We start from the raw sequence: 16,474 nt of genomic DNA on the forward strand, positions 1-16,474 counted from the left end.
CAAAATAAATCTTAATACTTCATGAATTTAATACATTTCCATTTAAAGTTGTTAAATGCCACGAGTTGCCACGAGTTGGGATTTTTTTGCCTACAGCATTTCATTTTTGCTCAGGTCTATGATTATTTTTTAAAGTCACTCACACATTTATTGTAAGTAATGAACTATTAATACTTGATTTAAAATACATTTAGATCCACATAATTTGTTATTCTTATGTTTTTACTTAAAAACTGTGTAGTGGTGGAAAGTGGTGGAAATGACGGTTAATGATGGAAAGATTGTTTCTGTTAATTTTTACATAATTTGCCAGTCCAAAATATTTTTAACCTTGTATTTTATTATTTAACAGGTATAAATTGAAATAATAATTAATATTTGTCATTATCAATTATAGTAACTATATTATAGTCTTGTTATATTAATTAGACAAGATTATTTGGATTGCTTTGGATTTTTGGTTCTGGACTGGACTGAACTGCTTTTTGATTTGGATTGCCCTTTTGGATTTGTTTTTTTTTTTTTTTTTTTTTATGACATCTTCCTTTTTCATGGTAATGGAGCCAACAAGAAAGAGGAAATCCAACCCTGTCTGGGCTAAGCATCAGCATCTTCATTTTTACCCGCTGACACACTGACGTCCTCTGTTCCTTGTGAAATGATATTTTTCCAAGGGTGGAGAGGTTTTGTCCAAGAAGAGGAATTGTCTAAACCCCAACACAGTTAAAATAATTCATTTTCTCAAAAAAAAAAAAAAAAAAAAAAACTGTAACCCTTTCCTTCATCCACTCCAAACTGCAGTGTTTACTGCAGTTTGCTTACTTTATTACACTCCCCCGAGTCACTCCACCATAAGCACTGCACTCAACACCTGTCACTTTTTTTGTTCATACTGTCACTCCATTTAAAAAAAAAATAATAATAATTGTGTGTGTGACACTTACAGTCTATGGTGTGACAGTTGTCTCTGTACAAAATGCAGACAGAGAAAGATACACGTTTTATTTAATATCCAGGCAATGGACAAAAGTTTGCACAGATCTCTTTATTATTGCAAATGAAAGGTTACAGAGACATTAACAGTGAGAAGAAGATAAATAAAACAAAGCGGGAGGGGGGCGGGTCATGGGTTCAGAATGATTTAATTTGTCTGCTATTTCTTTGCACGGTAGCTAGGTGTCACTAGTGAGCAATGATGAATGAAGCTTCGAGTAATGAACCTTTGGGTGAAGCAATGGGCTGCGAGGTCTCAGTGTTTCAGGAAGCCTCATTTTGCCATCACTACCAAGAACAATCCAAAGTCAAAAACAGACCCCAAACACGGGAAACCGCTCAGAAATGCAGACACACAGTACAACAAGACTTCTCAATGAGTGAATGAGAAAACAAGGTATTTATTCTGTGAACTGAACAAGACAATGAGAACCAGGTGAATGAGATGAGTGCTGATGAGTCCGGGCAGTGAGTTTTGGGAAATGTAGTTGTGAGTGAAACATGAACATCTGGTGTGGAGTGCCCTCTGGTGACTCTCAGGGGCACTCCACCTGGTGACCATTACAAATAGGCATGCCTGCACTAAATCACCAATTTCACATGTATTTTCTGTATTTCCAAAATACAAAATAGAGTATTTGTATTTAAATACATTTTTCCACACAGTATTTTGTATTTGTATTTAAATACATTTTTCCACACAGTATTTTGTATTTGTATTTAAATACATTTCCATGTATTTATGCCCATCCCTTATGTGCGCCACAAACGACAGAGTGTGTGGTAACCTATGGTGGTAACAGACGCGGCAGTGAAGTCTGCTCTCTTCACCTGCACAAAATGCACCCAAGACTGAAAAGCCTTGTTTTTCCTAGAAGGAAAATGATGGACACCATATCCTGACAGGGTGGAATTCGTGCAACCAGTACAAACACAAAAATTTACCATTATGGCTTCTCTAAAACTCTCTGTCTCTCACTACTGCTCTAAATACATCAACACCCAACAATGAGAATGCGGACCGCAAGCTCTTTTATTTGTTAAGTTTTCTTTAAAAAGCCTAACCAGAAAGTTTGAAGAAGTTTTAAAAGCATGAAGTTTGAATGTTTTCAATATGAATGACAGTTTTGGTTAAGTAAAACAGACAGACAGACAGACAGACAGACAGACAGACAGACAGACAGACAGACAGACAGATAGATAGATAGATAGATAGATAGATAGATAGATAGATAGATAGATAGATAGATAGATAGATAGATAGATAGATAGATAGATAGATAGATAGATTGTTAACTATTGAAACCTTAGTGTTACCATTCAATATAAATGCAGTATGCAATTGTATGCATTAATGTTCTGATTTAGGTCTTAATTTATAGGGTTCAATAATATTATTGAACTAATTTAATGGTTTTTTTTTTCTTCTGTGTTGTCAAGATTGATCAAGAAACAGGGAGCCTAGGGTTGTCAGGTCAGAAAGAGGATGACACTCAAAAAAAAAGAAACTTCACAGGTGAAAAGTAATAGACTGGCTTTTAAAAAAAGCTTGAATCATGCAGCGTTGTTCTTGTAACATGTGTACATGATGTTTACCATATAATAAGGTAACACTTTACAATTAGATTAAAATTTTTTGTAGACAAACGTTAAGTTTTCTTTAAAAAGCCTAACCAGAAAGTTTGAAGAAGTTTTAAAAGCATGAAGTTTGAATGTTTTCAATATGAAAGACAGTTTTGGTTACTGTAAGTAAAACAGATAGATAGATAGATAGATAGATAGATAGATAGATAGATAGATAGATAGATAGATAGATAGATAGATAGATAGATAGATAGATAGATAGATAGATAGATAGATAGATAGATAGATAGATAGATCGACCGATCGATCGATCGATAGATCGATAGCTCGAGACACTTTCGGCAGTTTCAAGTAGCTTAAAATGCTGAGACATATATTAATGTTAACTCTGTATAAATAATCTGCTGCTTTTGAAAAAAAAAGCCTAAAATGAGAAGCATAAATGTGAATGAACACTTAACTGTTTATTGTATCGTATTGTTCTACTAGTTTAAGATTTCCTTACATGTGTCATTTCAGTTCAATACATATCTGCAAATGTGTGGTTTGAGTGACTTTTATTTCCTTCCTGAAATGTGGACTAGAACAATGTAGAGTGTGAATGTGAAAGTATCCATGTGTGCCATTCACATACAAAACAATGTACACAAAAAATATTTTTTAAAATATGTAAACAATATAGTAAAATATACAATACCATGTGCAATATAGATTACAGAACATCTGTATTCCTTTTTTTCTTTCTGTTTTATCGCTTTACACATGAACAGCATATTAAGCCAATTAAGCAATAACTGGTCTACAAAGGTCTGAAAAAAAAAAAAAGTATAATGCTTGACATTCTGTCCCCCTCACTTTTGAAATGATTGCTACGCCCCTGATCCCTGTTTATCTGCTATAGTTTATAAAATGGTAATAAAATATGATAAGAACTCACTGGTGTTGTCACTCGTTTACATTCATGAGCTATAGTGTCCTGCACACACTAGAAGAATATATAAAAATTATACTGTCTGAATAATTTTTGGTTTGACTCTATACACTGCAAAGATATGAATGTCTTCCTCATTGTTTCTGTCTTGTTTTCCAGCACAAATATCTGAACATTCTTAAATCAGGATACATTTACTGGAGAAGCAACATGACTGAAGATATTAAGTCTTGTTTTCTGAAAGAAGATCATGAAAATGAAGTGAGTTAAAACAAAACAAGATCAAATATCTGTCAGTGGAGTCAGAATAATAATCTTAATTCGAAGGGGAACAAAAGATTGTTACCTTGTCAGCAGAGATTTTTTCTTGTTTTAAGCAAAATCTCACTTCCTTTTTGGTATCAAATTGTATTATCTTGTGTCATTTTGCTTTTTTCTTGATTTAAGAATGTTCAGGTATTTGTACTGCAAAACAAGACATAAACACTGGTCTGGTTCCAGTGTGGTACAGTATATGCATCACCCAGCTTTCACAATCCAGACACTTTGTTTTCCAATATGCAATTAAAATCAGCCCTTCATGTTGACTGTGATTTTGTCTTATGTCCATCCTATAGGCACTGAAACCACAACAAACCTAAACCAGAAACTGTACTACCACGTCATCGGCACGAGCCAATCAGAAGACATCCTGGTGGCAGAATTTCCTGAGAACCCAAAATGGCACAGTAGCCTTACCGTAAGTGGACCACTAATTACACAAAACCCCCTATTCAGGAAGATGTTTCACGTAACACAGCATTTGAAGAAATTAACTCTAAATGACCTGTTCTGTTGTTTGGTGTGGATCTCTTTTCTCCTGTTGCTGCTGTTAAGGTCTCTGATGATGGTCAGTTTGCAGTGCTGTCCATCACTGAAGGCTGTGAGCCGGTCAACCGTCTGTGGTACTGTGACCTCAACAAGCTTCCCAACGGGATCACAGGTCAGAATACTTTTAAAGAATGACTTTTTTACAGCTTTTATAAGAAGCTGATGTTAGACGGCTACTTGTCTATCACTCTCTATTCCTCAGTACAAACAAATTTAATAACATGTTCTTGTTAATACTCTGGAAAAAATACAATTTACTATTAATAAAACTGTAAACATTTTGTCAACACTGGGATCACAGGTCAGAATACTGGCATCACAGGTCAGAATACTGGGGTCACAGGTTAGAATACTGGGATTACAGGTCAGAGTACTGGAATCATAGGTCAGAATCCTGGGATCACAGGTAAGAATACTGGGATGGGATCATTGGTCAGAATACTGGGGTCATAGGTCAGAATACTGGGATCACAGGTCAGAATACTGGGGTCACAGGTCAGAAAACTGGGGTCACAGGTCAGAATACTGGGAGCCGGCGGTGCCAGTGTGGGTGATTACTGGGAGCAGAGAAAAGCTCTTTTCATGCAATTGAAAAAAATTCCTTCATTTATGACTCAATGCTTTCTTGCCATGTATGCATGTACTGTGTGTAATGTATTTATGCATGTACAGTGGGGCCAAAAAGTATTTAGTCAGCCTCTGATTGTGCATGTTCTCCTACATAGAATAATGAGAGAGGTCTGTAATTTTCATCATATGTACACTTCAACTATGAGAGACAAAATGAGAAAAAAAAAATCAAGGAAATCACATTGTAGGATTTTTAAAGAATTCATTTGTAAATTAGGGTGAATAATAAGTATTTGGTCACCCACAAACCAGCAAGATTTCTGGCTCTCACAGACCTGTAACAACTTCTTTAAGAAGCTCTTCTGTCCTCTACTCGTTACCTTTTGGGCACCTGTTTGAACCCGTTATCTGTATAAAAGACACCTGTCCACAGCCTCAAACAGTCACACTCCAAACTCAACCATGGCCAAGACCAAGAGCTGTCGAAGGACACCAGGAAGAAAATTGTAGACCTGCGCCAGGCTGGGAAGAGTGAATCTACAATAGGCAAGCAACTTGGTGTGAAAAAAATCAACTGTGGGAGCAACTGTAGGCTCAGCAGCACCTGTACTTCCTGCGCAAACTCAGACGGGCAAGTGCTCCACCATCCATCATGAGCACTTTCTAGAGGCACCATTGAGAGCATTCTTTCCAGCTGCATTACTGTGTGGGGTGGGAGCTGCTCTGAATATAACAGAAAAGCTCTTCAGCGCATAATAAACACAGCCGGAAAGATCATTGGTGCACCACTCCCATCCCTGAAAGACATATATAATTCCCGTCTCATCTGCAAAGCGGCCTCAATTGCGAGCGATGAAAGTCATCCAGCTCACAATTTGTTCAACCTCCTGCCATCTGGGAAAAGGTACAGAAGCCTCCACTCCCGCACTATAACAGCTTCTTCCACCAGGCTGTCAGGATGCTGAACTCTCTCCCCTCAGCCACCAGGCCGTCAAGAAGATGACAACAAGTGAAAAATTGACAATAAAGCTGACTGATGACTACTAATGACTAACTGTAAGAAAATAGAAGACATACAAGACCACTGATAATCTCCCTTGATCTGGGGCTCCACGCAAGATATTATCCCGTGGGGTCAAAATGATCATGAGAACGGTGAGCAAAAATCCCAGAACTACACAGAGGGACCTGCAGAGTGTTACGCTGAAGGCTGAAGCAGATGCAGAAGCAAAATCCAAGTGCAGCATAATTTAAAGAAACTCAAACGGTAACAAACTCAGATAAAGTAACAAACTCCGACAAAAACCCGGGAACAGCCAACATCAAGAACTCACAAAGACTGAAATAAGACACAGGGCTTAAATACACAGACAGACAAGCTAAACAAGATAACAAGGGGGCGTGGTAAATAAGAAACACCTGGGATGACTAATCAGCATAACAGGGAACTGCTAAACATAGGCTGAGATAGTGGAACACAGACATGAATCGTGACTTAGCCCTCCCCCAAAGAGCGGCTTCCAGATGCTCCAAAAAAAAAACAAAAACAAAGAAAAAGAACAAAACTGTCCAGGTGGGAGGTGAAGCGGAGGCGGATCTGGGGGCGGGATGGAGGGCCAGGTCTGTGGAGCAGAAGAGGAACAGAAGACCACGGTGGAGCAGGGTACCAGGGCGGATCAGGCTGTGCAGGAGACCAGGGCAGAGCAGACCCCTCGGGCAGCCAGGGCGGTGATGCCCTCTCAGGACCAGACACCGGCTCGGGACCAGACACCGGTTTAGGAACAAACACCAGCTCGGATGCGGCCATCTTGTCCGTAGACACTGGCTCGGAGGCGGCTTTCTTGTCCTTATACACTAGCTTGGAGGCGATGACGTGAAAAGTCTCTGGATTGGCAGAAGTAATGTGAACTGGCTCGAAAGTGGCCATCTTGTCCTTAGACACTGGCTTGGAGGCGGCCATCTTGTCCTTAGACACTGGCTCGGAGGCGGCCATCTTGTCCTTAGACTCTGGCTCGGCAGAAGTGACGTGAAGCGTCTCTGGCTCGGCAGAAGTGACGTGACGTGTCTCAGAAGTGACTTGAAGCGTCTCTGGCTCGGCAGAAGTGACGTGAACAATCTCTGGTTTGGCTGGACTGACGTGATGTGCAGGCTCGGCATAAAGCTCAGGCATGTCGTGGTGAAGCTCTGGCTGGACGTGGCTGACGTGAAACTCTGGCTGGACGTGGCTGACGTGAAGCTCTGGCTTAGGTGATATGGTGGGCTCAACAGAAGGGCCAGGTCAATATACTGCACTAAAGTTCCATGAGGATTATGCATGGGCATGAATGAACTGCGGTTCAAATAGTCCTTCCCTGAAAAAAGATCATAAGGCATACCTCTTCTATGCAGGTCATGTGAGCCAGCTCCAAAAAGTCAACAACATAATTCTCAATGGATTGATCTCCTTGACGGAGACACATAAGCTTGACTGCTGGATTCATGATGGTGATCGCTGCTGGATCTTTGTGTGGTGAGTTCTTCTGTTACGCCTAAGCAGATGCAGAAGCAAAATCCAAGTGCAGCATAATTTATTAAAGAAACTCAAACGGTAACAAACTCAGATAAAGTAACAAACTCAGACAAAACCTCAGAACCGGGAACAGCCAACATACAACGTCAAGAACTCACAAAGACTGAAATAAGACACAGGGCTTAAATACACAGACAGACAAGCTAAACAAGATAACAAGGGGACGTGGTAAAAAAGAAACACCTGGGATGACTAATCAACATAACAGGGAACTGCTAAACATAAGCCGTTTCTCAATATGCGTACTTGTCTGTACTTGTGTTCTTGTGGACTTGTGAAACGTCATCAGTCGCTGCCCAAGTACTGTTCCAATTCAAAGTTCACATCTAGCCAAGTCCACTTCAAATCCCCGGATGTGTTCTTGATCCGCCCCGTTTACCGAGGATGCATCGAGAGGTGACTTGTGTGGAGTTGAGATAGCCAGGTAACCCAGAATGCACCTCGCACCAACCAGCAAGCTTCAATAGGAGAGAAGAAAATCCACGAAATATCAAAATACTACTGTTATTGAGTCATGAAATGTAATTTTGAGAGTGTTTCAGGCGAGAATGTGGTTGTTTAAATCTCAAATCTGTAGTTTATTTATAAAGATAGCGCCTATCTGGAAAATGCATCTGACGTTTTTGGAGTTCTGCCATCCAAGCGTTCAGCGGACACTCAGCGAGATCAACCCCGACTGGAACAGCTAATCCTCGACTAGTGCTTCTGACGTTTGCCGCCGGCTCTGATCTCTCTAGTCTAGTGGATAAACCTTGACGTATAATAATTTGTCTTGTGTATAAGTCTATCTTTGGTCTCATTAAACTATGGTTTGTTCCATGGCAAAAAAAAAAAAAAATAGTTTTTGAGGTTTCATAACTTTATGGCTATCTAACTTTAACAACATTTTTTTATATTATCTTCACTATATGAACAATAAAATAAAATTATAACCCTGTTTCTGTTTGATAAATGTCAATAAAAATCAATGTTTCATATTTTTAAAATGAAAACAAAAAGATCATGTTCATTTTGTTATAAATATATGCATATTTTTATATTTTTATTTTTTTTTTTGTCAGAGTGGTGTTATATAACATATTTCGTTTTATTGTTGACGAAAAGATGCAAAGTTGTAGCAAATTTCGTTTTATTGTTGCCTAAAATATAGGCTATATAAAGAGATGACCGGAGTAGCCAGAGCGTGCTCAGTGACGCGATCAAGAACGATTTGTTCCATTTGCAGAAGAACCGGACTTGCGTCCTCGCATCCTCGGGAGTTCGTTCTCCTGAGTCGAACTTGGCAAGTCTGAACTACCAAGGACGCAAGTCCGAAGTCTGCGTACTTGGTATTGAGAAACGGCTATAGGCTGAGATAGTGGAACACAGACATGAATCGTGACACAGAGAGCTAGGACCAAAGTAACAAAGGCTACCATAAGTAACACACTACACCGAGAGGGACTCAAAACTTGCAGTGCCAGGCGTGTCCCCATGGTTAAGCCAGTACATGTCCAGGCCTGTCTGAAGTTTTCCAGAGAGCCTATGGATGATCCAGAAGAGGATTGGGAGAATATCATGTGGTCAAAATAGAACTTTTTGGTAAACACTCAACTCTTCGTGTTTGAAGGAAGAAAAATGCAGAGTTGCATCCCAAGAACACCATACCTACTGTGAAGCATGGGGATCATGCTTTGGGGCTGTTTTTCTGCAAAGGGGACAGGAAAACTGATCCGTGTTGAGAGAAGAATGAATGGGGCCATGTATCGTGAGATTTTAAGCCAAAACCTCCTTCCATCAGTGAGAGCCTTGAAGATAAAACGTGGCTGGATCGGTAACACTTTAGAATACGGTTCCTTCGTTAATGAATAACTACACAAGAACTAATGAGTAACACAATATTAACAATCTAGTAACTATTATTAACTAACAAGAAACTCTGATTAACGAACTAGTAAGTAATAGCGCACAGACGAAAGTGGTAGTTCACTATTAAGTAATCAATAACTTCTATTTTTTTTAATACTTCCCAGAGAACTACTGAAAAAGTTTATTAACAATCTAGTAACTACTATTACCTAAAATAAACTCTTATTAACGAATTAGTAAGTAATAGCTCACAGATGAAAGTGTTACTAGATACTTCTGTGGGAATTACTAATTATTTGGACTTGTATTATAAAGTGAAGATCATTGGAACTAACTAGTAATTACTCAAGTGTTACTAAAGACATTTTCTAAAAGTTACTAAAGTTCACCAAAAAATCTCAGACATTTGCACAAATCATGACTAGATCATGTAGTAACACTTGAGTCATTACTAGTTAATTCCATTGATCTTCACTTTATAATACGGATCCAAATAATTAGTAATTCCCACAGAAGTATCTAGTAACACTTTCATCTGTGAGCTATTACTTACTAATTATTTGGATCTGTGTTATAAAGTGAAGATCATTGGAACTAACTAGTAATTACTCAAGTGTTACTAAAGACATTTTCTAAAAGTTACTAAAGTTCACCAAAAATCTCAAACATTTGCACAAATCATGACTAGATCATGTAGTAACACTTGAGTAATTACTAGTTAGTTCCAATGATCTTCACTTTATAATACGGATCCAAATAATTAGTAATTCCAACAGAAGTATCTAGTAACACTTTCATCTGTGAGCTATTACTAACTAATTCGTTAATAAGAGTTTCTATTAGTTAATATTAGTTACTAGATTATTAATAAACTTTTTCAGTAGTTTTCTGGGAAGTATTAAAAAATAGTAGTTATTGATTACTTAATAGTGAACTACCACTTTTGTCTGTGCGCTATTACTTACTAGTTCGTTAATCAGAGTTTCTTGGTAGTTAATAATAGTTACTATATTGTTAATATTGTGTTACTCATTAGTTCTTGTGTAGTTATCCATTAACAAATTCATTAACCGTATTCTAAAGTGTTACCGCTGGATCTTCAAGCATGAAAATGATCCCAAACACACCGCCCAGGCAACGAAGGAGTGGTTCCGTAAAAAGCATTTCAAGGTCCTGAAGTGGCCTAGCCAGTCTCCAGACCTCAACCCCATAGAAAATTTGTGGAGGGAGTTGAAAGTTCGTGTGTCCCAGCGACAGCCCCGAAACATCACTGCTCTAGAGGAGATCTACATGGAGGAATGGGCCAAAATACCTTCTACAGAGTGTGCAAACCTGGTGAAGACTTACAAGAAACCTTTGGCCTTGTCATTGCCAACAAAGGTTATGTTACAAAGTATTGAGTTGAACTTTTGTTATTGACCAAATACTTATTTTCCACCATAATTTACAAATAAATTCTTTAAAAATCCTACAATGTGATTTCCTGGATTTTTTTTTCTCATTTTGTCTCTCATAGTTGAAGTGTACCTATGATGAAAATTACAGACCTCTCTCATCATTCTAAGTAGGAGATCTTGCACAATCATTGGCTAACTAAATACTTTTTGGCCCCACCTTTTTGTAAAGTGTTACCAAACATTCACAGTGGTGTGTGATACATGTATGATGTGGAAAATCTTTTCCTCTTCTTTTCTTTTTGGCGAGGCCAGTTGTATTGTATGTATGCATGTGTGCGTTTATGTTGGTATTTATGCATGTATGTATGTTTGTATGCATGTACTGTATGTTATGTACTGTATGTATGTTTGTATGTATGCATGTACGTATGCATGCGTGTTCGTATGTATGTATGTATGTATGTATGTATGTATGTTATGTACTCTATGTAATGTATATATGCATGTATGTATGTATGTATGCATGTATGTTATGTACTGTATGTATGTACTATATGTAATGTATTTATGCATGCATGCATGTATGTATTTATTTATTTATTTATGCATGTACTGTATGTATGTATGTTTGTATGTATGTGTGTACCGGTATGCATGTATGTGTATACACACACTCACACCAATATACAGTATATTTATAAGATATATATTACGCTGTTATTGAAGGTTTGCTACCGTGGGTGAAGTTAGTGGACACGTTTGAAGCACAGTACACGTACATCACCAACGAGGGCACTGTCTTCACTCTACGCACCAACCTGGAGGCTCCTCGTTACCGTCTCATTACCATAGACCTGCAGAAACCAGAGCAGAAGCACTGGAACACACTCATTCCCCAGCACGAGAAGGACGTCCTGGGTAAGAGAAAAATCCAGAAAAAAAAAAGAATAAAGGTAGTGTCATGATCAGTGTTGGGTGTAACTAATTACTAAGTAATTAGTTACTGTAATTTAATTACTTTTCCCTTGAAAATGTAAAGTAAGGGATTACTCTTCATTTATCTGTAATTTAATTACAGTTACTTCTGATGTAATTGAGGTAAATACTGTGTTTAGATCAATCCGATCTCACAGCGATTCGTATGCATTTTGTGAGGTGTCTAAATTGTACGACCGCACTCGTACAAATTCGTATGAATTATTGTAAAATATGTATGAAAAAAAGTGTGACATGTCATGAGATCAGACAAAACAATAGTGGGTTTAACATCAAAAATGTATTGTCTGATGTTAAAAAGTATGTTTTTTATAATGTAACTTTCTCCACCTTGGTCAGTTTAAGGATAATTCATGCAATTTTATAGTATTTATTTGAAAGAATTAAAACAGATTCATGTCTATCCTTGTATCATTCAGCTGGTTGAGATTGATATGGGATTTTGAAAGTAATTAGTAATTAAAAGTAATTAAATACTTTTTAGAGAGAGTAATTAGTACAGTAATCTAATTACACTGTTGAAGAGGTAATTAGTAACTAGTAATTAATTACTTTTTTAGAGTAACTTTATGGCTCTTTCAGACTGCACGATTTTCAAAGTAGTCAGGTCGCTGCTCTTTTCACACAGCATGACTATCTTGGCCAGCATTCAGTCGCTGCTGTGTTCACACTGGACGATGGATCGGCGACAGAAGGTTTCACACTGCATGACTTTAGAAAAATCGCCGACAGACTCTGTCTAGCACGCTGCACGCAAACTACATTTCACAACAAACACGCGTGAGATTTGAAAAGGAAACAATGCGCGACACCACACGTGCAAGACCGGAGTTCTCACGTGAGACTTTTTTTTCGACCCGGTTGTGGTACAGCTGGTGAAACAGACACGAGTGCTCCTGCCAAATTTCTACTAATTTTTCTTCCATTTATTGTGTCCAAATAGACCGAGAAGAAGCTTTTTTTGTTGAAACAATGCCATATCATGTTGATATGTGATCTATAACTCCTCCCCGAACTCCCTGCTGCTCTGTATCTTGCTCTCTCACTGGCTGCCGGTGATCGCCGGTGTAGTTTTCAGTCAAAACACTTTTCACACAGCAGGATTTTGAATCGCCGACAGGTCCAGATATTTAGCATGCCAAATATCTCACGGGCGTCGGCGACTCGTCGGTGATTCTCTCAGTTCGCGTCTTTGTTCATTCACACTGCGTGATTGTCACTCGCGTGAACGAGCGCCGATTTGCCTGTGATTTCGGGCATTTGTCGGCGATTTCTCAAAACCTGTCGGCGAGCCAAAATCGTGGCTAAAATCATGCAGTCTGAACTCGGCACCCAACTCTGGTCATGATCCTGGTTCCTTCTCTCTTTCTGTTCTCTGTCTCCATCTGCTGGACACACACACATCCACACACTCTGACTCTCATCCATCATTGCGCTCTCATCTGTTTCAGCTGTTCCTCGTTCTTTCATCTCCTCACCTGCTCTCCATCTCTGATCATTAGTCTCTCTATTTCTAGCTTTCTCTTTCATCCCTTCTCTGTCAGATTATTGCTATCGTCTTGCCGTACTTGTGTTTCATCCACTGATCAAGAGTCCAGTCGTGTCTTGTCCTGTCTAGCACTGCTTATTATTTTGGGTGTTATGTTACCTGATTTGTCCTGTGTCCAGTGCTGAGCCACGGGTTACCGCTCAGGGTGCAACGTCTCACCTGTCTTCCTGCTCTAACTCCCGAGGCTTTGGGACCTTCCGCTCTGGCTTCACTCTGCTTCTCAAGAATTTAAGGAGAACTTTTCTCTGTTAAAAGGGCCTAAGCGGCTTTGCTCTATTGAACTTTTCGTTGATATACGGCCGTTGCGGCTTTGCCTAATTTGTCATTAAAGACTAAGTTACCCACCAGACGCTTTCTGAGGTTTCTTCTCCAGTATCCCGTGACAGGTAGTCGAAATATGAGGTTGATGTTAGACAGCTGCAAACATTCAGTAACACTTTACAATATGGTTCATTGGTTAACACTAACAATGAGCAATACATTTGTTACAGTATTTAATAATCTTATATATTAATGTTAGTAACGTACAACCCAGAAGCGCTGCGCTGTTACACTACGAGAACTCACAGTTGAATAAAGTCGTTATTATTTTATTTTTTTGCACACAAAAATATCTTCATTTGTGTTCCGAAGATGAACGAAAGTCTTACGGGGTTGAACAACATGAGGGAGAGTAATTACTGACAGAGTTTACATTTTGGGGTAAACTATGGAAAAAATACAATTCACAAATTTATTAAACAGTAAACATTGTTTTTAAGAATTATTCTGGCCAACATAAATTTGAATTAATAAATTGTATTGAATTAAGACAAACACACACACACACACACACACTTCCACTTCACCCACACTATCATTAACTCATTTCCAATAAAATCAAAAGATCTGCAGAACTACAGTGTACAGTGTAACAGTTTGTGTATCGGGTGCGCAGGGTTTGTGGAGTGTGTGAACCAGCGCTTCCTGCTGGTGAATTATGTGCATGACGTGAAGGACATCCTACAGCTGTATGAACTTCAGTCGGGGAAACTGATCCGAGACCTGCCGTTAGAAGTGGGAACTGTAACCGGTCTGAGCTGCAAGAAAAAACACGCTGACTTCTTCTACAAGTTCACCTCATTCACTACACCGGGTGAGTGCAGTAAAACAATCAAAATATATACAAAATATACAAAGTATGAAGAAACTACTACAGCAGTAAAAACTAGGGATGCACGATATATCTGCTGATATATGGTCCTTTTTAATGTTATCGTTATCGGTTATCGGCCCGACATTATAAATAATCTATTTTTCCTTCAGCTGAGATGCCTCCGATGCGCACTGTTCAACATGATGGGTTTTAATTGCTGGAAATATGATTGGAATCACTTCAAAAAGGAAAATTACTGTTAAGTGTAATATGTGCAGTTCAAGTTTGTCATATAGGCTATACATTTTAATAATAAAAACATTGTCATTGTGTGTTTGGCACATGAATTTTAATGGTGAGTTTTTTTTTTTTTAGTATTTAGATTTATTTTGTAGGCTTTCAAATATAAAGAATTATCGGTATCTGCCAAAATGTTTAAATCAGTGTATTCCTATAGTAAAAACAGAAGTAAGTCCACATGCATTTCCGGTGTGAGAAAAGTGTTTTTATTGTATATATGTAATCACTCAGGTATAATCTACCACTGTGACCTGAGTCGGGCCGACCCCGAGCCCACAGTCTTCCGGCAGGTAGAGGTGAAGGGAATCCAGGCCAGCGATTACCACACCACTCAGGTCTGTCCCCAAACTAACACACCACTCAGGTCTGTCCCCGAATAACACACCACTCAGGCCTGACCCCGAATAACACTGTTACTGTTTACACCGAACAACACACCACTCAGGGTCTGACCTCGAATAACACACTCAGGTCTGACCCCCAATAACACACCACTCAGGTCGGACCCCGAATAACACACCACTCAGGTCTGACCCCCAATAACACACCACTCAGGTCTGACCCAAATAACACACCACTCAGGTCTGACCCGAATAACACACTACTCAGGTCTGACCCAAATAACACACCACTCAGGTCTGTCCTCGAATAACACAGCACTCAGGTCTGACCCGAATAACACACTACTCAGGTCTGACACCGAATAACACACTACTCAGGTCTGACCCGAATAACACACTACTCAGGTCTGACACCGAATAACACACTACTCAGGTCTGACCCGAATAACACACTACTCAGGTCTGACCCGAATAACACACCACTCAGGTCTGTCCTCGAATAACACAGCACTCAGGTCTGACCCGAATAACACACTACTCAGGTCTGACACCGAATAACACACTACTCAGGTCTGACCCGAATAACACACTACTCAGGTCTGACCCAAATAACACACCACTCAGGTCTGTCCTCGAATAACAGCACTCAGGTCTGACCCGAATAACACACTACTCAGGTCTGACACCGAATAACACACTACTCAGGTCTGACCCGAATAACACACTACTCAGGTCTGACACCGAATAACACACTACTCAGGTCTGACCCGAATAACACACTACTCAGGTCTGACACCGAATAACTCACCACTCAGGTCTGACCCGAATAACACACTACTCAGGTCTGACCCAAATAACACACCACTCAGGTCTGTCCTCGAATAACACAGCACTCAGGTCTGACCCGAATAACACACTACTCAGGTCTGACACCGAATAACACACTACTCAGGTCTGACCCGAATAACACACTACTCAGGTCTGACACCGAATAACACACTACTCAGGTCTGACCCGAATAACACACTACTCAGGTCTGACCCCGAATAACACACCACTCAGGTCTGACCTCGAATAACACACCACTCAGGTCGGACCCCTAATAACACACCTCTCAGGTCTGTCCCCGAATAACACACCACTCAGGTCGGACCCCGAATAACACACCACTCAGGTCTGACCCCGAATAACACACCACTCAGGTCTGTCCCCGAATAACACACCACTCAGGTCGGACCCCGAATAACACACCACTCAGGTCTGACCCCGAATAACACACCACTCAGGTCGGACCCCTAATAACACACCTCTCAGGTCTGTCCCCGAATAACACACTACTCAGGTCTGACCCCGAATAACACACCACTCAGGTCGGACCCCTAATAACACAC

At 39.6% G+C, this 16,474-nt stretch overlaps 1 protein-coding gene across 1 annotated transcript in view; it reads left to right on the forward strand.

The window, feature by feature from the left end:
- The window catches only part of LOC120464753 (prolyl endopeptidase), a 54,863-nt gene that overhangs the window by 24,262 nt on the left and 14,127 nt on the right, over positions 1–16,474 (forward strand). The window contains exons 6-10 of the mRNA XM_039654274.2: positions 4,126–4,247; positions 4,385–4,490; positions 11,489–11,680; positions 14,245–14,442; positions 14,974–15,077. Of these exons, the coding sequence (XP_039510208.1) occupies positions 4,126–4,247; positions 4,385–4,490; positions 11,489–11,680; positions 14,245–14,442; positions 14,974–15,077 (722 nt within the window). The remainder of the gene's footprint in view (positions 1–4,125; positions 4,248–4,384; positions 4,491–11,488; positions 11,681–14,244; positions 14,443–14,973; positions 15,078–16,474) is intronic.

Source organism: Pimephales promelas, chromosome 18, assembly GCF_988280905.1.
Source record: "Pimephales promelas chromosome 18, fPimPro1.hap1.1, whole genome shotgun sequence".
NCBI lineage: Eukaryota > Metazoa > Chordata > Actinopteri > Cypriniformes > Leuciscidae > Pimephales > Pimephales promelas.